Source organism: Armigeres subalbatus, unplaced genomic scaffold (assembly GCF_024139115.2).
Source record: "Armigeres subalbatus isolate Guangzhou_Male unplaced genomic scaffold, GZ_Asu_2 Contig634, whole genome shotgun sequence".
Taxonomy (NCBI): Eukaryota; Metazoa; Arthropoda; class Insecta; order Diptera; family Culicidae; genus Armigeres; species Armigeres subalbatus.
The window spans coordinates 178,112-200,784 of NW_026943407.1; the positions used below are offsets into that span (position 1 = coordinate 178,112).

The following is a 22,673-nucleotide window of genomic DNA, read 5'->3' on the forward strand; positions in this document are numbered from 1 at the left end:
TGGATACTGGGTTCGCCGTAGAGCTGGGCGAGCTCATGGTTCATTCTTCGCCGCCACACACCGTCTTCTTGTACACCGCCAAAGATGGTCCTAAGCACCCGTCTCTCGAATACTCCGAGTGCTTGCAAGTCCTCCTCGAGCATTGTCCATGTTTCATGTCCGTAGAGGACTACCGGTCTTATTAACGTCTTGTACATGACACATTTGGTGCGGTGGCGAATCTTTTTCGACCGCAGTTTCTTCTGGAGCCCGTAAGAGGCCCGACTTCCACAGATGATGCGCCTTCGTATTTCACGACTAACGTTGTTGTCAGCCGTTAGCAAGGATCCGAGGTAGACGAATTCCTCGACCACCTCGAAGGTATCCCCGTCTATCGTAACACTGCTTCCCAGGCGGACCCTGTCGCGCTCGGTTCCACCCACAAGCATGTACTTTGTCTTTGACGCATTCACCACCAGTCCAACTTTTGTTGCTTCACGTTTCAGGCGGGTGTACAGTTCTGCCACCTTTGCAAATGTTCGGCCGACAATGTCCATGTCATCCGCGAAGCAAATAAATTGACTGGATCTGTTGAAAATCGTACCCCGGCTGTTACACCCGGCTCTCCGCATGACACCTTCTAGCGCAATGTTGAACAACAGGCACGAAAGTCCATCACCTTGTCTTGGTCCCTGGCGCGATTCTAACGAACTGGAGTGTTCGCCCGAGATCTTCACACAGTTTTGCACCATCCACCGTTGCTTTGATCAGTCTGGTAAGCTTTCCAGGAAGCTGTTCTCGTCCATAATTTTCCATAGCTCTACGCGGTCTATACTGTCGTATGCCGCCTTGAAATCAACGAACAGATGGTGCGTTGGGACCTGGTATTCACGGCATTTTTGAAGGATTTGCCGTACAGTAAAGATCTGGTCCGTTGTCGAGCGGCCGTCAACGAAGCCGGCTTGATAACTTCCCACGAACTCGTTCACTAATGGTGACAGACGACGGAAGATGATCTGGGATATCACTTTGTAGGCGGCATTAAGGATGGTGATCGCTCGAAAGTTCTCACACTCCAGTTTGTCGCCTTTCTTGTAGATGGGGCATATAACCCCTTCCTTCCACTCCTCCGGTAGCTGTTCGTTTTCCCAGATTCTGACTATCAGTTTGTGCAGGCAAGTGGCCAGCTTTTCCGGGCCCATCTTGATGAGCTCAGCTCCGATACCATCCTTACCAGCTGCTTTATTGGTCTTTAGCTGTTGAATGGCATCCTTAACTTCCCTCAAGGTGGGGGCTGGTTGGCTTCCATCGTCCGCTGAACTGACGTAGTCATCTCCTCCCCTGCCTTGACTTTCATTGCCTGTACTCTCAGCGCCATTCAGATGTTCCTCGTAGTGCTGCTTCCACCTTTCGATCACCACACGTTCGTCCGTCAAGATGCTCCCCTCCTTATCCCGGCACATTTCGGCTCGCGGCACGAAGCCTTTGCGGGATGCGTTGAGCTTCTGATAGAACTTGCGTGTATCTTGAGAACGGCACAGCTGTTCCATCTCCTCGCACTCCGCTTCTTCCAGGCGGCGTTTCTTCTCCTGAAAAAGGCGGTCTACTGTATCAGCTTCCGTCTATAACGTTCCACGTCCTGCCGGGTACCTTGCTGCAGCGCGACCGCCCGCGCTGCGTCCTTCTCCTCCAGAATTTGTCTGCACTCTTCGTCAGAACCAATCGTTCCGTCGACTTCGACCCATATACCCGACGTTGTTCTCCGCTGCGTCGTTAATGGCTGCTTTGACTGTATTCCAGCAGTCCTCAAGAGGGGCCCCATCGAGCTCACCCTCTTCCGGCAACGCTGCCTCGAGATGCTGCGCGTATGCAGTGGCGACATCAAGTTGCTTCAGTCGCTCTGGGTCGTACCGCGGCGGTCGTCGGTACCGAACATTGTTGATGACGGATAGTTTTGGGCGCAGTTTAACCATCACCAGATAGTGGTCAGAGTCGATGTTAGCGCCACGATATGTCCTGACGTCGATAATGTCGGAGAAGTGCCGTCCATCAATCAGAACGTGGTCGATTTGTGATTCTGTCTGCAGTGGTGATCTCCAGGTGTACCGATACGGGAGGCTGTGTTGGAAGTAGGTGCTGCGAATGGCCATATTCTTGGAGGCGGCGAAATCAATTAGTCGTAGGCCGTTTTCGTTCGTCAGCCGGTGAGCGCTGAACTTTCCAATAGTCGGTCTAAACTCCTCCTCTTGGCCAACCTGAGCGTTCAAATCTCCTATGATGATTTTGACGTCGTGGCTTGGGCAGCTGTCGTACTCACGTTCCAGCTGCGCGTAGAATGCGTCCTTATCATCATCAGTGCTTCCGGAGTGTGGGCTATGGACGTTGATTATGCTGAAGTTGAAGAACCGGCGCTTTGATCCTCCAACCTGCACATTCTCTCGTTGATCGGCCACCACCCGATCACGCGCCTTTGCATGTCGCCCATCACTATGAAAGCTGTTCCCAGCTCGTGTGTTGGTGCCACAGCTCTGGTAGATGGTATGATTACCTCTAAACGTTCGCACCATTGATCCCTTCCAACACACCTCCTGCAGCGCTACGATGCCGAATCCACGGTCCTTGAGCACATCGGCGAGTATGCGTGTGCTCCCGATGAAGTTGAGAGATTTGCAGTTCCACGAACCGAGTTTCCAATCGTTAGCCCCTTTTCGTCGCAGTGGTCTTCGCCGATGGTTCCGGTCCGTACCATCTTGTTGATTGTTCGTTGCTTATGTTTTTAAAGGCTGGCTTGCAGGGCCTGACATCAAACCCCCTAAATTTCCAGAGGACCCTCCTTCTTATTCCCGGTGGACCATGGTGCACAGTTTCACTTAGAGTCCCTCGCTGGCACTCGGACGATGATCAGCCGCCCCTAACATGGAGAACAGACGCTGTTGTGAGCCGATCCTGACATGGAGAACAGACGCTCAATAAGATTTGCACCTCTGGAGAGGAGCAAATCCCCCCTTCCCTGTCAGCATACGACCATAGTTCCCACCGGGGTTGGTTACCCGATCTTCCCTAAGGTTGCCCGTATCCCGGCCAGCGCCACGAGGAGTAGGATAGGAGTTGCTGGGTAAGAGGCTAAGGACCGCGAGATGGGGTCTATTTTATTCCTTCAGGTACGCGAAGTACCAATGGTACGCTTTACCCAGCATTTGCCGTGCCATACTTACATCTTGCCACCAAATAATAATTTGCTTGCACTACCAGCAGCAGTCTGAAGAATGATAAACTGGAAAGCAGCGCAGGTCCTGCCATGTTGTTGTTTCGAAATTCCTCTTCATTATTGTACGCTTTGAATTTTATGTGCGGTTACCAATAATTATCAACTATTGGTCCACGCACATAAAATTTATTGGCAGACTGAATAAGTTGTAAATGAATTTACTTTACTTTGTATTTGCTTCGTATTTAAGTTACATTGTAGGCAAGATATGTTCATATGCTGCACATAGAATCGAATTGCATTCCGTCGATCCTTTTCTATATGTTTACCGCACATAAAATGTAATGGCGATTTGATCTCAGTGTACAGGTAATATTCACATTCGGGTTTTCATTTCATTAAATAAGCCAACACTAAAAAGTTAGTTTTATATATTTTATTTATTATTATTTTATTTTATTTATTATTTGCCTCTTAGCATTTTCTTCTTATTTTCTAGGTACGATTGTCATTAATATATTTAAATTCTTGGAAGAATATACTCTTAGCTTACTTTGTTTTTTTTTCATAAATTTCAGCTGTTCCTCCAATATACTTTTATTCGACATGTTTTATTACAAATTAACGAAAACATTTAATTTAAGAAAACATGCGATTTTAGAATATTTTATGTACCGATGTTCATTCAACAGTTTTGCCTGCGAATTATACAAAAAGAGATTAATTCATTTAGTGGTGATGGTTCCTTTCTTACGGACTATGATTTATAAGTATCAGGGTGCGCTAATCTGTAAGACACAAGATAGGGATTTGATATATTTTGGATAGCGCTGCAATCCCGGATACAACATAAATGGCAAATGACAGCAACCCAATAGTTGAACACTGGCTGAAAGTTTATTACAATTGGTCGTGACGCAATACGGGAACATCGGATACATTGTGCTGACGGATTAGTGTATCTATCAGAGTTCTGGCATCCTGACACGGTCTGTTGTGATACCGTTCAGTTATTGAGTCAACGTTAAGTCTTGATATTTCACTCTTCGCACACCACATATATTAAAGAAGGTTCATCAAAGAAGATTCTTACCTTCGTAGGCATATCCTCGCAGTTCAGGCACCGTTTTACCACCAAACTAGTTTGCGATTTTACGTTTTCATCTTGATGTGGGAGGAAACGGACGCTTCTAGAAATATTTAAAATTAGATTTATTTCACGATTTGATATCATAAAGTTTTCACTTACATGCATTTTAATCCTGTTCTATTATACAATTGTTATTTTCCTTCGCGTTCACTTTCACTTTTTTGTATTACCGCCGACTTTGAGAAAAAATTATGACCGTTGGCTCAAGTCGAACAACTGCCGCTGACAGAAATATATTTATTGCACTATAAAAATAAAACATAGTCGTGTGTAAAAAACATGCTATAGACATCCCTATCTAACTCCCTTAGCTTAAAAATAGCCACCATGTCCCGGGCACAGTGTGCAGATAGACCGCTGTCGTCAGTTGCATGAGATGTCAACAATCGTCAACAACACCAATGATTGTAGCTTGATAATTAAAAATATCCACAACAATAAAAGAGCAGGATTTATTTTTAAATTCTGCTCAAGCTTTTCACGGTGAAATAAAAGACAAATTGTTGATCTCCATGTAAGTAAAATCAAAATTGATCATGTAAAATAAGTTTTGAATCAATTAAGCTCATTAGTCATATTTAATGAATATTCCCGATTAAAGTTGCAAATTGAAGAAAGCTGAATTTGGATGTTTTATGATGTTAGGCTTTTTTAGATTTGACGTACGTTGCTCGGCGATGGTGTTGGTGTTGGCTACGCAAAACATGAGCTCTTAGCATAGGCCTGGTAAAAAACAACCCAGATTATATGATTAATGATACTTTTACTACAGATTATTTTTCATTCATCATTCTAGTAATCATTATTGCAACATCTATAATCCGACAATAATTTTGTATGATCAGGTCGGTAAATGTATTAATCATATGATTTCACATGTATCATACAGTTAATGATGATCGAACGTGGAATAGAAAATGTATAATAATAACCGTTCAGCCTACGATTTATTTCTATGCGGGATGACGTCACGATTTCGATGGAAACGTTAAGGGCAGTGACGTCATACGCGCGTGTGCACGGGCAAAAAAATCGACTCAGCCTTGCTTTCGCTCATCTATAGATTCTACTATCTATAGTCTATCCCACTCATTGCAGGATTATTTTCGATTTCAAGACAAAATTTTCAAAACGACTTATCTGCTTTTGCAAACAAAAATTCAAACGACGATTTGACGAATCTAATAGTTCTCCCACGCAAACCAACACCATCAACAGGTAGCGGAAACTTTCACCTACCCGGTAAAAATCGTTTACTCATTAATGGGTACTTTTTGTCTGCTATCTCTTTCTCTCTGCTGAAAAATTTACCCATTTCGGGAGAATAAGTGGATTTACTCATTTAAATGAGTAGATCCACTTATTCTCTCAAAATGGGTAAATTTTTCAGCAGAGGGAAAGAGATAGCAAAGAAAAGTACCCATTAATGAGTAAACGTGTTCTCAAAATGTGCCTATTGGTGGTGTTGGTTTCCCTGGGAGTGCTTTCAGATTCATCAAATCGACGTTGGAATTGTTGTTTACAATAGCAGATAAGCCGTTTTTAAAATTTTAACTTGATTTAATCTTTTGAAAGATAAATTTGATTTTCACGGATAAAATGAAAAAAAGCTTATTAGCTTACTGTTTTTTCCTTCTAAAGCATTTTCAAATTATAATTGTCACAAGGATTATAAATAAATCACAGAGAACAGACGTTCATCTTCATTCGCGTGCTTGTGTAAAAGTTTGTACTGGTCATTTTAAAGTATGTCGTTATCCCCCCGTTGCGCGGTGCTAGTGTGCTGATAAATATGGATAAAATTTGCCGTGTTTTACTTTTTAGCGCTAGTGTTCATTCCGAATTGCTCCCAGACTCGCTCCTAGGTGGCAGCACTACATTGTTTATGAAGTGTATGCCAACTCCATCACTTAGTGGAATAGAGTTTTTATGTCGGGCAGCCTGCGTTGGCGGCGCTGAGGTGCGATTTAAATCTTCACACACGTTTTTAACGAAATTTTGTTCGAGCATTCATGTCTGTTCTCTGTGAATAAATGTAGCTTAACACGCTTTTTAAGCATTGCAACGATTTTCCGAAAAATAAAGTTTTAAATGCTTAACAAGATGGCTCGACTACTCTTGAGACTTGAGAAAAACATTAATTTTACTTTTATCGCTCAGCAAAGTAGGTAGAATCGCAGACATATTTCATATTTTTTCTGGTTGTTCCAGCTTCCAGCTTCCAGTTGTTGCTCGACTAGCCCGGCTTTCCGCAGTCAGCAGTCGGGACTTCCGAACCGAACTTTCTTCCGAAGTTTTATCTGTCAACTAACTACCCAAGTAACCGTATGCATTATAATGCTGCTTTAATTCAGCTATATAACTGCACGTAATGCTACCCGTTTAATGTTTATCAGCTTTGAGGGCAGATACAATGCTGATAGAATACCGGAAAGGCGAATTAGCATGCTATTATAATGCACAGGCAAAAGCTCAATTGCTGCATTAGTGATGCTAATATAAGGTGATGAGAGAAACGTCAGATTTTTTCGCTCATTATTTCGAGCATTTTCGCGCACTTTTGAAGAGCTTTTGTGAGCAGCTGATAAGCTGATAATAAACAACTGCCGAATCACCAAGGCAAAACAAAAAATAATCTTTCCCGCCATTATTTGTTGGTGATTCATTCTGATGATGTAGACGAATCCAAGTAAAAATAAGAAGAAGACACACAACGGTGTTAACTTTGACAGATCCTACAGCACAGCATACACGTAAAAAAATAACCTTATATGTTATGGCAAAAAACCATTCGAAAATACTCATACTCTTCATTATGCCACCTAATACACGGAGAAAAGGCCATCTAGGTTGAAACAACCAAAATGTTGGGAGAATTTCAAACTAAATTTTTTGTTGCTTTTAAGTCTGAATTGCTTGATTCAAAGTTCAGAAAGGAGTTTGAAACAAACAACGTTTTTGGTTTGTTTTCAACCTTTAATGAATGATCATTCCAACCTCAATTATGCTTGTTACAACCAAACATTTTAGTTTATTTCCACCATAAATTGGGTTCCATTTAATTGCGGTGTGTTTCATAATTCAAATTTCGCTATTAGTTTGATTCAACTAATTTAGCATGTTGAACCAACTTAAATTATTATTTGGCGAAAAAAGAAATAGAAAAGCTGTTTGAAAAAAAAAATGTGTTCCAAAGTGTGATCATCAATTGTGTGAAGTTCCAAAGTGTTTCTTTAACTCGGATGTTAATGACTTCCGTACCTTTAAATATGCGAGTTTTCCGTCATTATTTCAAGTGCCGCCATGGACATCTTAGGCATCCTTGATACCAGGGAATAACTGCGCTTGGAACTACTTATCCTTGTACTTATCTATATGTGAGTCAAATTGCTTCAGAAAAGACAGATTAAAACTCAGTTTTCTATTTATTCCAGGCGAATTATTGTTCATCAGATGGAGTAGGAGCCACTTAAACTTTTCTTCTTGCTGTAGAACCAGTTTCCGTTATGTTAAAAGTAGAGACCGTGTTTAATCGGTTCGAAGAAGTTAAGCCACATGAAATCTCCACCAACGTACAACCCAATCCAATTTTACCAAACGTCTCTATTCCGAGTGACCGACAAACTAGCTCTTCATATCGTCATCTCATAACAACGACTATGTATGATTCCATTTTGTAAAATTGCAATATTATTTATATATTAAATGAAGTTAAACAGAATTACCATGTTTATTTGTTTTGTAGAAGAAAAAAGAACCGAATAATCCAGCATTTATAACAACCATAACATTGTTTGATTTGAACTTGAAAAGCTGGTTGCTTCAACGTAGATTTTGTTAGTAACAAACTAATGTGTTTGGTTGAATCAACCAAAATTAACTTTATTTTCGTAGCTGTCAAATCAAAACAACCAAAATCAGGGTTGTTTCAAACAAACATTTGTAGAACTTAACTGAAAAAGCTCCTAAAGGACAACATACAATTTTAGTTAGTTTCAACCAATTGATACAGTTGATTCAAAGTGAGATTTGTTTGTGCCCAATTCAACCTAAGCTTTTGGTTGAAGCAACCTAAACTTTGTTTAAGTTTACCATTTATTTTTCTCCGTGATGAATGATCCCATATCAAAAAGCTAATAACATGCATAAGTTAATGAAAAGTATAAGTTTCCGAATGTATGTGACTAATGCGATGTATAAGTTTTTTCTTATACATGTCATTAAGCGCCTGTTTTGGCAAAAAAGTATTAGAAATATTAATAATAAACAACATTAAATTTTTTTACGTGTAGGAAGATCATTTTAAAATGTTTATAATAAATTCTAGACAAATTGTAATTAAAATCTGATTGATGTACGGCACGGAAAAAGTTCTGAATTACATATCAGGAAGCTTATCTCAATTTTTGAATATTTTACAAAAATGTATCTATCATCAAGGGGTAAACCACTCGGCACACTTTCAAAATGTCTAATTGTGCCCAATTGTGCCGAAAGTGTGCCGAAACGTGCCGAGAAAAAAAGCTTGGCGGCACTGGCTTTCATAATGTTGGCATCACGGGGAGAAATAATGTAAATAAATAACAAAAACAGAGGAACTCCTTCGAAAAGCTTCGAACCTTTGAAAGGAATTATTAATCTTAGCTGTTAAATAACATATTTATTCCGTATAAAACCGCATTCAGCTCCGTAGAGGACAGTGAAATAACACACATGAAATATATTTAATTTTTCGCTACCCTTGGCCTCACACGCACCACACACAACGGAATTTTGCAAGTGGATCATCGCGGCCATCGAAAGCGGGTGGTTTTATCCTCGGTTTCATCACAGAAGTTACCGGCATAGTACTATTCCCACAAGTAAGTTCCATTGAATTAATCCGCCGTACAGTTTAATAACCAATCCCCATTCATCAGAACAACCCGGAATAAGCAGGCAATATGTTGCTGCCTCTCCGTATGAATGCATTATACGGGACATTATATCTATACCACGAAGCACATCCATCCTGGGGTGGCGCATTATCCTGTGCCAGCGTCTTTTATTCCCCACGTGCAACCGGAATTCCATGCCTACCCTTGTCGGAGGTGTTCTGGAACGATCCATCGCCGAGTAAACCTTGTCGACTTATGCGGAACCGTTTGTCTAAAATGCGCCAATACGCATCAACAACCGAAACTAACACTTTTGATTATCGTTTCTGACCAAAAGCAACCATTTGAACACCTTCAGAAGGAAATATCAATGTGGCAGATAAGCGTAGGATCCGATGACAAAGAGGTTTTTTAAGCTGCGGTAACGCTGCGTCCACGCAAGGTACCCAGTATCAAATATAGTCGTGTATACGTATACGTGTGCATTACTCCATTTGATGCTGGGTACCTTGCGTGGACGCAGCGTTAACGCAGCTTAAAAAACCGCTACGTGGACATCGGCCCTTATTGTCGCCTCCATCAGAAACCGGATGAGTAAGAACGTAGCCTTGAAAAACCCAATGCAACTCCAATGTGAAATGCTTCCTGACGGGCAAACGTTTTAATAAGCATTAGGAAATTTGTTCTCCTTAGGGCCGATGCCCATGTAACGTTTTTTCAAGCTGCGTGCACGCCGCGTCTTCAAAGGTACCCAGCATCAAATGTAGTCGTGCACGCGATTACGTGTGCATTGCTCCATTTGATGCTGGGTACCAGCGAACGCGGCGCATGCAGCGTAAAATACCGCTACGTGGACATCGGCCCTGGGGTAATTCACAAATTACATTTCCAGTGAGCCTTGCGAGCAAAGACGTAGGATTGCCATTCCGGAGATGGCGAATTCGATTATCGGTCCGGTCTAGGATATCTTCAGGTGGGAAACATTCTCGACTCCCTGGGCATAGTGTATCTTGCCACACAAGATACATACTCATGTAGTGGCGGGCATAGAAAAGTTATCAATTAATAACTGAGGAAATGCTAAAATAATAAGTTGAAAATCAGGCCAAGTTCCAGTGGGAATGTAAAGGCATAGAAGAAGAAGAAGAAAATAACACTTTAATGGGTCAAACACAATGGATACGTTTGCGTGCGTTTTTTCACTGTGTCTGCGGTTGCATAGTTTTGAAACCTTGCATACAAATAAAATTTAACATGGGGGAGGGTAAGGATTACAAATGGTCAATTTTGGCGTTATGTAATTTGTGAATGAAATGTTAGCGATGTTTTTCAGTTTAAGTGAAGGTTTAATTCTTCGGATATGTAATTGTAATTGTTGTTTATGAGGAAAACGGATCATCTTTGTTTCGTATTCAACTACATGGTTAGATATCTAATAGGTATATACGGTGTAGAGTAGATTATTTACTTTGTTTCATGATGCCATCCGAACTGTTGAGAATCGCCTACTGATACACTCATCATCGTATCCTGTCGGTCGTCAATATTGGTTTCGCTTCCATAGTAATCAGCCGCTGCATAGTATGTATTTGATTAGCGCATTATTGTTATTTGGTACCGCTCTAGGATACCCTAGGTACCGCCCTAGGTACCGCCTTTATAATTATTAGCGCATGAAAAAATCTATTGGAAGACCAGGCCGCTGACGTAGCTTGTGATCGATTTGACATACTTTAGGATCAATTTATTGATGTAGTTTTCGTACACTTTCTTGACCTGTTCTTTTAAGGAAAATGAATGGAAATAAGGAACGAAGCCAATTTTGGTAAGCTGTCTGCTCCGCGATGCTGCTGCTCCTGGTCGCAGGGCGTTGCTTTCTTCGGGAAGTACAATGTCAGGTGACCACTTACCCCCAGGGTGTTTACTTATCCAGCAGCCGTGTACGAGAGCACTATTCTATTGTTTTGGCACACATGTGTTTTCCGCATAAACGAGCCCACTGTTAGTGCTCAGTCCAAAAGCTCCTGCCGGCATCCCTCTCGACCGGAGATTCCCCAGCGAATAGCAGTTTCTTCGAGTTCTTCCTTGGAGAACAGTCTTCATGCTAAGGTAAAATTGTTGGATTGCTCTTTGGGTCATTTATCAAATTCCGGCACTGTATGGTCAACATATTCACAACATCTGCGATCCAGCTTGTGAAGCGGTGTCTTGTGTTCGATGTTTGGTTTGTTCACGTCGGTGCCTGGCAGCAGAAGGAACAGCTCCAAAAAGTTTGTCAGGTTCCGCAAGCACATGTATGACATGTCCGTCTTTTTGCTTTGTTCTGTCGACTTGGAAGACAGTAAAATGTCGTATTCCAGGATGTCCAGGATGACCTATATAGGTACTAAAGTGGGTACTAGTTAACTTCACGGAATCACGTATGGACACCCTCAGCAGAGTGGTTTTGTGTTTGTTTATTTATGCCATTCTTGTTTCATTTCAAAAGCATGACATCCTTGCTTGACACTGACAACTTAACTGTCAAAACTAGAAAGGGTGCCCAAATGTGCCGAAAGTGTGCCGTATTGTGCCGCGGGCACATTGTGCCGAGTGGTTTACCCCTTGATCTATCATACAGTTCGGAACTTTTTCCGTATCATACATCGATCAGATTCTGATTACATTTTGTCTAGAATTTATTATAAGCATTTTGAAATGATCTTCCTATGCTGTGCTGTAGGATCTGTCAAACTTAACACCGTCGTGTGTCATCTTCTTATTTTTACTTGGATTCGTCTATTGTGTTTTGCCAATTTTTCAACGTGAATGCCGTAGAATGTCCTCATATGGGTCTCGAACCTGGAAGCATGATACGGCTCTTACGAAGTGGTCCTCCCTTGCTCTTTCGGCCACGGATGCGATGTCATAACTGTATGCTGAAAGGCATATTTAAACCATTGTGTCTTTTCTATCGGTAGAAATTGTAGTTGTGGTGGTGATACATTCACCCGAGGTAATTCTCACACATGCAGAAATTCCAAATGGGTTTTCTATGAAAACATTCGACTGCATTAAACACTGCTTTTATTACGCATATAATGCCAATGTAAGGCTAATTTAATGTTAATAAACATTTGATGTTGCAGCATACACGATGCAGATATAATGCTAGATGAAAACTTCAATGCATTTTCAGGGCTGTTATAAAGCTTTGAAGCACCTTTGATGCTGATTTAAAGCCTAGAGTTAATGCTTACGGTTACTTGGGTAACGCATCAATTGTTTAGCGCATCTTTAGGCGAATCCAGCGCACTACTTCCGAAGTTGGGTAATTTTCCTGCATCTGGAGAAAAATCCAACTTCGGTATAAAAAGCGTTCTACACGCTGCCCTGGATCTACCAAAGTTATGTCAAAGTGACCCAGATTCGGCCAAACCGTGGTTACTCTAATATGGGTAAGGGTACCTTGACTCACATCTGGGTAACCGTATACAGTATCCCCCCGCTGATCCGACAAATGTATGGCCGGACTATCGAGGTTTCTCCCGTTAATCCGACTGTCAAATCCATTCAAATGAACTAAAACAAAATCACAGCACAAATTTGAAAACTGACAGCATAATGTGTTTAAATGGGTGTTGATACTTCGAGGGGCCCTCCTTAGCCGTGCGGTAAGATGCGCGGCTACAAAGCAAGACCATGCTGAGGGTGGCTAGGTTCGATTCCCGGTGCCGGTCTAGACAATTTTCGGATTGGAAATTGTTTCGACTTCCCTGGGCATAAAAGTATCATCGTGTTAGCCTCATGATATACGAATGCAGAAATGGTAACTTGGCTTAGAAACCTCGCAGTTAATAACTGTGGAAGAGCTTAATGAACACTAAGCTGCGAGGCGGCAATGTCCCAGTGGGGGATCTAATGCCAATGAAGTTGATACTTTTTAATCCGGAAAATTCCGAACTAGCGAGATCCGGACTAACGAGTCATCGGACTAGCGAGGTCCGAATGAGCGGGGGGATACTGTACAAGCAAAAAAATCTGGGAACCCAGCTCTTTTCACTGCAGAAAATTATTATTGTGTAAAAAAATATTAAATAAAACAAATTCCCCAACGCCTATCATTTGTCGGCTGTGCCGAAAATGTTCAGCCATGATAAGTTCAACACTTCTTACCTGTTTCTTGCTGCATTCTGCGAAAAATTGTAGCTTTTGATCTTGCATGCGACTTCGACGCCGGTCGACATTGATACATCCAAAAATGTTTAAGTCCCCAGTTACCCAGATTTCGGGTTCGTCTAACTCAGATCCATTTTGTTGATATCCCGGATAAAAAATTACAGTTCCTTGTATGGTATAATCCATTGAACTACTATAAATTGTATGGTAGCCAATACAGCCTGTTGTGCTTTTATTGTAGAATTCTTGCCATTGGAAGAGTCATCTACTGTAGTTACTTCATAAATACAATACATTTAAATGTTACAATAAATTCTTTTATACGTTTATTGTTTCCCTGTATTTTGTATTTTACATTATAATTAGAAACTAATATTCTAGTTAACGTATTCGCACAATGAGGCAAGCATTTTTGAAGATAAAATTAAAATGATTTCTAAAACATTGTTGTATTGATAGAACAACAAATGAATACAATTGAATAACAACCCGCATAATTACAAACTGTACATGGATATTTTCCCGTGCGGTCGACAACAGTATCCTTTACTGTTGACAACTGTAAATGAACAATCTCATATAAAGTTTTAACAGTTTGTGGTACGGTTATTTGACAAATAACAATATGTTGAATGGGTTGTTAAGTTATGTCACCATAAAAAATCGTCTGTCTTCGCGTGCAAAATTTTCGCTCAACAGTATGATAAAATGTTGACATATAATGCAGGAAATAAAGAACATTTTAGAGACAGCATGTTATATGTTGACATTTAGTGATGATGTCGAGCAGTTATGGTTGAATCGATCGAAAAGTATTCGATAACCGCAACGTAAACTGTGAAGCTATATCTTACATCGTAATAATGATTCTGACCATATAACATGTTGTTTTTTATTATGCGGGAATACACTTTTTTGTCAAAAAATAAATAAATCGAAATTGTAATTTACGAAATGTTCCGAATTTCAAGTAGTAATTCAAAAATCAAAAACGACATTATTTCATACAAATTTACTTGAAAAAGGCAATTTGTAAAATCTTTTTTATTATTTGCTTTTTTTTGTGTGATTTACTTTGAGAGTGTATGTCCTCAGCACTTTGACAGTTTACTCCAGATGTTTATGTTTTCTTTAAAGATCTCAACCTCGATCTCAACTATAAACAAAATGTGTTGCGTTTAGACATTATTCCATCTTTTTATTCCTTCTGAAGAAGTACATTGTGATATTTAATTGGTAATTGTGATATGAAAATGAAAACAGTTTGCAATAAGGGTTGGGTTGCGGAGCAAAAAACAAAGTGCCATTTTCTTTTAGCTTCTCATCTGGAGCTCGTCTGGGGCGGTGCTGTTTTCGATTTAGCCGGACCGGAATGCAAGGTAGGAGATGATTAGGTATCCGGCAAGAATATACGATGATTACCGTATCGGAATAGATTACCATTCATATTCATTCAAATTAACTCCCGTTAGGAAAAACACAGCCTTTTAATCTCTAAACCATTATGGAAGTCATCAAGAATATGATATTCAGCCAAGGCTACTCCCATCGTTATTTAAAAATTAGGATCAAAAACAAGATCAAGGGTAAGTGTTTGTTGATTCGCGAGCTTCGCAATATAAAACAGAATGTTTCTTTTCTATACTACAGGAAAACTTAATCATAAGAGGTGCACCAGAGCCATCATGGAAAGTGTAATGAGAATGTCCGCAATAATCCAGCACAGTAATTAGGAATGTATCGTTCCACGACCTCGCAGGAGGAAATCACCCATTTCGAATGCATCCTTCATCAATAGTTTCCGTGGAATCCAACTGATTGTGATATAGTTTTAATTTAACATATATAATTGATGTTGTGTCTCCAGATAATGTGTTAATCGAACGAAGTCCATAAATTGAAATTGAAATGTTAAATTTTTTATTTAAATATTTAAGTTTTATTGAATGTTAAAATCAAATTTAGTTTAAGTTAAAATAACATTAAGTTGATATTATGTAGTACTATCCTGTACTATCCCATTAATTCCACCACTGCATTTTAACTTAACCGACACGCGTTTCAACGTCAACAGTAAGGCTGTCTTGAGTGTCTCGTACTTGGCTCGAGTCGAGTACGAGACACTGAAGGCGGCCTTACTGCTGAGGTCTAAATATGTTTTTGTAAAGTTACAATCAAGTGGTGGTATTTATTGGGATAGCACTAACTCGTCTTATTATATCTTACAAGTGAAGACTTGCAACTAAAAAGCTCATAATAATTTTCTATATCAAAATTAATTGTTTTTCACGTATCAATAAAAAATGGTAATACATAAAACTGTACTGTATTTCTATTGTAGTATTGGAGCAAAATGTATTCTATATCATATTGTACTTTTACAGTAAAACAATAAAAAAAGTAATAGAAAACATTTAAAACACATTATTTTCTATTGTTTTGTCCTTCGAAATCGTCTCATTGAAGAACCGTAAAATCTATTGTTTTGCTCTAAATTTTGTATGGAAAATTTTCAAATTTTTTATTGTAAAGATACATAACAACCCCTATTTTTTTTTGTAAAAGTCCCATTTACCATTCATTTTATCGTGGAAAACCATTGTTTCTTATGTGATTTAATTGTCAAAATTCCATTACATTCAATGGTAATTACTAGAGGCCTGAATAAGAGAAACGCGGATAGGTATGTGCCGCCAATCGAACCGTCAAAAAACAGCAGCCAATCGAGCAGGAGACCTGTCAAGCAGCCAAAATGTTGGCTCAAATACTGAAAACGGCCAAATTCGATTTAATGCCATTTTTAAATAAACAAAATTGAATGTATTTTGATATAATATATTCAAGTCATTTATAGATTATGAAATGAAATTACATTGTTTATTGGATTCTATTGTTATGTAATGTGGACATATAAAATAGCGGATTGTGAGATTTTACCTACATAAACCATTTCTTTCTTTTCATGTGTTGTTCTTTGATGAAGAAGATTGGATGCAGTGTTGGCAGAGTCATATTTTCTATCCGCGTTTCTCTTATTCAGGCCTCTAGTAATTACTATGTTTTGAATGGTGTTGTAACAATAAAAGCCATGGTATTTCAATGATATTTTTTATCCGGGATACCCAAATTTTGACAACTGCTAATATCAGGAAAATCCGGGTACAAACGACCCAGCGACTGAGTTGTTTCATGCAGGTTGGCGTGTAACTTTATTCCGGATATACACGGAGAAACACGTTTACTCATTAATGGGTACTTTTTCTTTGCTATCTCTTTCATTCTGCTGAAAAATTTACCCATTTTGAGAGAATAAGTGGATCTACTCATTTAAATGAGTAAATCCACTTATTCTCCCAAATGGGTAAATTTTTCAACAGAGAGAAAGATACACATTGAATGACTTTACCCATTAATGGGTACTGTATTATTGTTGATATTCCACCGTGAAAAATTCACCCATTTTCTTGAAAAAGTGCCACTACCCATTTTAATGAGTAGTGGCGCTTTTTGAAGAAAATGGGTGAATTTTTCACGGTGGGAATAATATCAACAATAACACAGTACCCATTAATGGGTAAAGTCATCTAACAGTGTAGCAGACTAAAAGTACCCATTAATGAGTAAACGATTTTTACCGGGTAGACAATATTAGGTTATTTATTTTTTCTGTGTATGCATATTCCTACCCCTTAGATATTTGAACCGAATAAATGGAGGAAAGCATAACGTCAAAATTCCGACAACAAAACTGCCAACGAGCAGAAATCAACACAAAAGAAACGTCACCGAGTAAAAAGCGCAACAAAAGGGAAAACGACGAATCATCGACGCGCATCTTTTGCTCACGGTTTTGCGATTACGTACAGTCGTGGAAGTTTTCGTGAATTTTGTCCATATTTCGTGCTCGAATACGTCGGAAAGTAGTGTCAACCGGTGGTGTGGGATACGGATCGGTGAACGGAAGTGAATTTTGCCGTGAAATCGTGCGCGATGGCGCCGAAAAAATGAAGTGAAAATTTTGCCTATCTGGCTTCTTCCATCATCGTCTGTTGGAAGTGGGTGCGGAAGTTAGGAGGGTGGTCCTGGTAAAAAAGGGAATATAGTAGAAGTTCGTTCTGTGCGTGCGATTTTGTGCGGTGGGTGGGTTGGTTGTGGGAGGGCGCAAGTACCGCTAGATTTTTCAGCGGTTTTCATCAAGGTAAACAACAACAAAGTAAAAGTAACGATAAATAAATAAGTTGTCCGATGATATTTTTCGTTTAAGATGTCGGAGCGTTACACGCACCAGTTGCTGAAGGTGGTGGTGGCTCAGATATGTCAGACGATCGGATGGCACTCGATCCAGTCGACACCGATGGAGTTGATGATCGACATTTTGGATCAATATTTGCGGGATGTGACTCGGACGACGCATCGCTACACGGAGCTGTACAATCGAACGGATCCGAATTTGGATGACGTAGCGCTGGCATACCGAGAAATGGGGATGAGCTTGACCGAACTGCAGGAGTATCTGCAGTATGTGGATCCGATCGAGCGGCCATTCGAGGTGCCGAAGTATCCGCTGCCGAAGGAGAGTCATTTGAATTTCATGAAACCGGGTAGTAAGGAAACGCTGACGAGGCCAGTGCACATTCCGGAGCACATGCCTCCGATGCTAGTGGATTCGGAGGAGGAGCAGGAGGAAGAGGAAAGGCGACGTCAGATGCAGCTGCATTTGATGGCAGAGGCGGATGAGGAGGTGGTAGAAGAGGTGAAGCCGGACATCGGCGAAGTTGTGGAGAAGATGGAAGAGGTGGGCGCCGAAGAAGTGGCAATCATGGATGCTAGTCAAAGTGAGGAAGTTGTGACGTTTAAGAGACCGTTGGATGGTCCGGTAGCAGATGCTGGACTAGATGTGAAAAAGTCAAAGTCTCTTTCGGATGAAAGGCGACCGACCAGGGAGATTAGTAGCGTGATTATGACCACGTCGGGTTTTATATCACCGGCCCGGGAGGGCAGGCTACCGGATTCGAAACCACCGGTAATTCCGGAAGAAAAGCCGAAGCCCCCTCCACCGCCACCACCGGCGCCGGTGTCTACTGTTCTACCGGTGGCAAAAATTGACGAGAAGTTTGGGAAAAAAGCGAAGAAAAAACCAGTTGAAAAGGAGAAGAAGGAAAAGAAAGAGAAGAAAGTGGACAAAAAGAAGGAAAGCATTGATAAGGAGAAGGATTCTAAGAGTAGACCAGCAACTCCGACAATTCATCCGATGGCAGAGCAGATTGACATTCCATCTTTGTCTACACCGACCTCGACCATTGCAGAAGATATCAAACCACTTTTTGTTCCGGATGAGTTGATGTCAACTCCAAAACCTCCCACACCAGTTCCGGATATCAAACCATCACTACCGGTACCGCCGGAGCTGCAAAAGTCTCCTATTCCGCCACCAGTTGTCCCGGTCACTCCTATGACCAAGCCGAAAAAGGAGAAAGCGCCAAGAAAGAAGAAGCAACAGGAACCAAAATTGAAAACGCCTCTTCCTCGAATGATACCAAACCAAGGATTGGATGTCGGTGCTTTATTCCCTTTGAGTCAAACAATTCCTCCCCATCCTATTCATTCACCTTTAGTAAATCAGATTACACCACCCAAACCTCCAAAGCCCAAACGTACAAAGTTAACCAAAAAGCAAATCGAACGCCAGTACATGGAACAGCTTCAGCAATTCCAAGGAGGTCCCCTGAATGCTCAGAACATTCTAGAAATGCTTACTCCCCCGGGCAAGAAGCCTCTCCCTGGGTTGTTTCAATCGCCCTTTTCCTCCCCTCAAAAGCAAACACCACTGCACCAGCAACCCAAATTCCCGGACAACGTCGCCCAATCACAGTTAGATCTTCTGCAGAAACTTCATCCGAGTTTGAAATTACTCCAGCCCCTGGCCCACCTTTGTCAGGTCCTCTAATGCATGCCTCGCCAGAGAAACACAAACTGAATATTTTCAAAAGGTTGCCAAGAAGGAACCTCCTCCGACACCAACCACCCAGGGTCCAATCATCGTCATCGATGACGACAAAAGTCCTCCCCATCAACCGCAGTTCCCAATGACGCCGATGGGCAAAAAACGAGCGCCCAAAATGCCCAGTTCGGGATTTTCCTTTCAAGACGCCCTTTCATCGCCGGATATGGGTTTTGGCATGAACATGAGTGACCACTCCGGCGGTATGGGCCCGTCCGGTTCGTTCCGGGAGTTCTCTCCACCCAAAACACCATCCAACCTACCGAAAACGCCGGATATCAAAATGCCATCTAGCTCAAGTTCATCCGCCTCCTGGATGAGTGATTCCGGAAAACTTTCCGCCGGACCTAGTCCTATGTTTGGCGATTTCCCCAATTTTGGCCTTCCCCCTATAAAGGAAGAAAAGAAAAAGAAACCAAGGCAGCCAAAGCAACCGAAGGAAACAGCCGCTGCAAAGAAAGCCAAAAACGCAGGTTTGCTTGAAGAATTAAAACTCCTTCAACAAATCCATCAGCAGTACCCTCCAGCTCCGCCCGGTCCTCCCACGATTGACAAGAAACCTCTTCAGGATGCCATTTCCAATTACAGCAAGATGCTCAACAACGCTATGCAACCAGGATTCCTCGCTTCTCAAATGCGCAATCCTGGAATGTTCGGAATGTTCCCACTACCGTCTGGTCCGGGACTCATTCCGGATAACCCTCTTTTCAACCCATTCAACCCGGGACAATCTTTCCTTCCGCCGGCACCATTCGGGATGCCATTGCCACCTCGTTTCGACATAAACAAATTGCTTCAAAACCCACGCCCAACCAAGGCGTCTCCTATGGAAAACTTTGATAACTTGGATCCAGAAACTAAACTGGCTCACACGCCGCTCGATCTGCAGAAAAGCACTTGCAACGTGGCCCCCTTGGTACCACCCTCTCTACAAATCGATCCCGCTACTCCACCAACCGGTAATTTCCGTAAAAAGCCCACAATGTCCCCGGTCATCAAAGAGCATCTTCCCCAAGAGCAATCGCTGAACCTCTCCATCAAACCCAACGTCATGCATCAAAATCACACCATCCCTTCGTCGGTAGTCTCTCAGCCTCCGATAGCTCACCAACAGCCCAAATTTTCCCAAGCTCCCACTTATCCAAAGGACCTGCCCATCCCGGCCACAATCACCACAACCGCTACCACGATCGCTCCACCCCATCATCCTCCTGCGCCGTCCCCAGCGCCAGTCGTCCCGCAAAATATTCCCACGCTGGCAGCGGCATCGCCTACGGTGCCTCCAATCACCCCGGGCGAGACCATCGTCATCGAAACCGACTCGGACACCAACAGCCAATCGACGGTCACGATGGCCGCAATGGGTATATCGCCACCGCAATCGTCCGGCGCAGCATCCAGCCGGGCACCGGTGCCCGGCGATGGCTCCGCGCCCATCTTGGCCTCCAAAGATAAATCCGAAAAGCGAAAGAACAAAGAACACAAGAAGGATCGGAAAGTTAAGGAAGGAAAGGAGGGCAAAATTAAGAAGAAGAAGGACAAAAAGGATAAGAACAAAAGCAAGGATCGCGACCGGGAGCGACCCAAGTGAGTAGTCCATAATTAGTTTTCGGTGAAGGATACTTTAGAGCTGTTTTTAATAATATCTAACACTTATTTTTGTTCTCAGGTCATCCCACTCAATGAACCAAGACCTTTCGGATGGTCCCATGGAAACGTCGTTTTCTGCAATTGGCGGTGCCCTTCCTATGGACGATCCCATGCAGTTGGAACAGATACGTCGGAAGGAGAAAAAAGAAAAGAAGAAAGAGAAACTCAAAAAGGAGAAACGAAAAGAGAAGGAACGAGCCGCTGCAGCCGCCTTGGAATCCTCTTTCCCGGACCAACGCACCACGTTCCCCCTCTCCGGCTCCACCGTAGGGGACCTCACCACGCCAGGTGGCCCATCGACATCGTACATGGGCTCCTCGGAACACCGCAACAGCCCCGACGTCACATCCGCCGCCTCCGTACCGAAGTTGATGCTCAAACTTGGTTCCACCAACACTCCATCGCCGCGATCCAACACCCCAGACAACCACCCACCACCTCCCGCGGAACCCATTACCAAATCAGCTGAGATCAAACGAGAAGCATCGCCCGAGCTGGCCCGGATATCCGCCCTAGTTACAAGGCCCCCCAAACTTAAAACCCCTGGCAGCAAAGGCAAAAGCAAAGAATCCGACGAACCAAGCAAAGCTCCCAAGCTCTCCGCCGATCATTCGAGCAAAGCCGCCGGAAAATTGGATTTCTCCGCCACGGATCAACCGGCGAAGCCGAGACCACGCGGCATCCAAGCTCTCCCGGATTCAATCGATCTGTTTTCGGTCACCCCAACCCCGCCAACGCTACCGAAACCGGCTCCCGCGGTTGGTTCCGCTCCCTCCTCCTCCTCGTCGTCATCGGATCACCCCAAGAAACCATCTAAGGAACCGAAATCGTCCAAATCGGCGTCGGCGTCCGCCAGCTTGGGAGTGACCATCCCCGCCCCGCTGAACACCCCCATCAATGTGCAGGACGCCGACGGCAATGTGGTGTGGATATGTCCGGCGTGTGGCCGCGTCGACGACGGAACCCCCATGATCGGTTGCGACGGGTGCGACGCGTGGTACCATTGGGTGTGCGTCGGAATTCAGGTTCCACCGGATTCCAACGAGGACTGGTACTGCCGGGTGTGCATAGGCAAGAAGCAGGAATCGCACGGTGATGAAAAGCAGAAAAAGCGAAAGAAGAAGGACAAAAAGAATCCCAAGGATTAAAGGAGGAGGAATGTGTTCAGAATTGTTGTTAAACTGGGTGTTGTGAAAAGCACGCGCCCTGAGGGTTGTGCGATTGTGCAGTGTTGTCATTCAGTTTCTTAACTTTGATAAACCATTGTAGGTACGACATTTTTTAGCACGTATAATTAAATGGTAATCTAATATTAAATACTGTAAAAGAATTCGTTTGTAACATTATGAATCTTTAAATAGATGATCAATTCTGTAATTAAACAGCGTAAGGCTTAATTATTTTTGAAACAAGTTCAAGAGAGGGTATCCCAAGAAACCACCGGAGGAACCAAAATTGCCGTCTGATTATGATCTTTAGTATAATGAGTAACAGCACTCAAATTGATCAAATTTTAAAATGAATCAGTATTTAGAACAGGCACCTACATCAACTTTATTTCTTTGCTGTGGCTTTGCTGCCACGAGTCCTTGGGTCTGCCTCTGCGGCGATGTCTCTGGATTTCAATCCAGTGTTTATCTACAGAATCGC

The 22,673-nt window shown here is 42.3% G+C and overlaps 1 protein-coding gene and 1 long non-coding RNA gene across 2 annotated transcripts; both read left to right on the top strand.

Annotated features, from left to right (window-relative positions):
- Positions 1 to 14,483: 14,483 nt before the first annotated feature.
- On the top strand, positions 14,484 to 15,421 carry LOC134204507 (uncharacterized). Its single transcript, XR_009977881.1, has 3 exons — positions 14,484 to 14,751; positions 14,845 to 14,958; positions 15,023 to 15,421. It is a non-coding gene; the product is annotated as an uncharacterized LOC134204507 (long non-coding RNA).
- A 1,713-nt stretch (positions 15,422 to 17,134) lies between these two features.
- LOC134204517 (transcription initiation factor TFIID subunit 3-like) lies at positions 17,135 to 22,405 on the top strand. The gene is given in 5 exon segments (XM_062679324.1): positions 17,135 to 17,570; positions 17,637 to 19,272; positions 19,275 to 19,355; positions 19,358 to 20,960; positions 21,043 to 22,405. Coding segments are annotated over 4 exon segments (4,449 nt in total). The 5' UTR covers positions 17,135 to 17,570; the 3' UTR covers positions 22,172 to 22,405.
- Positions 22,406 to 22,673: the final 268 nt, after the last annotated feature.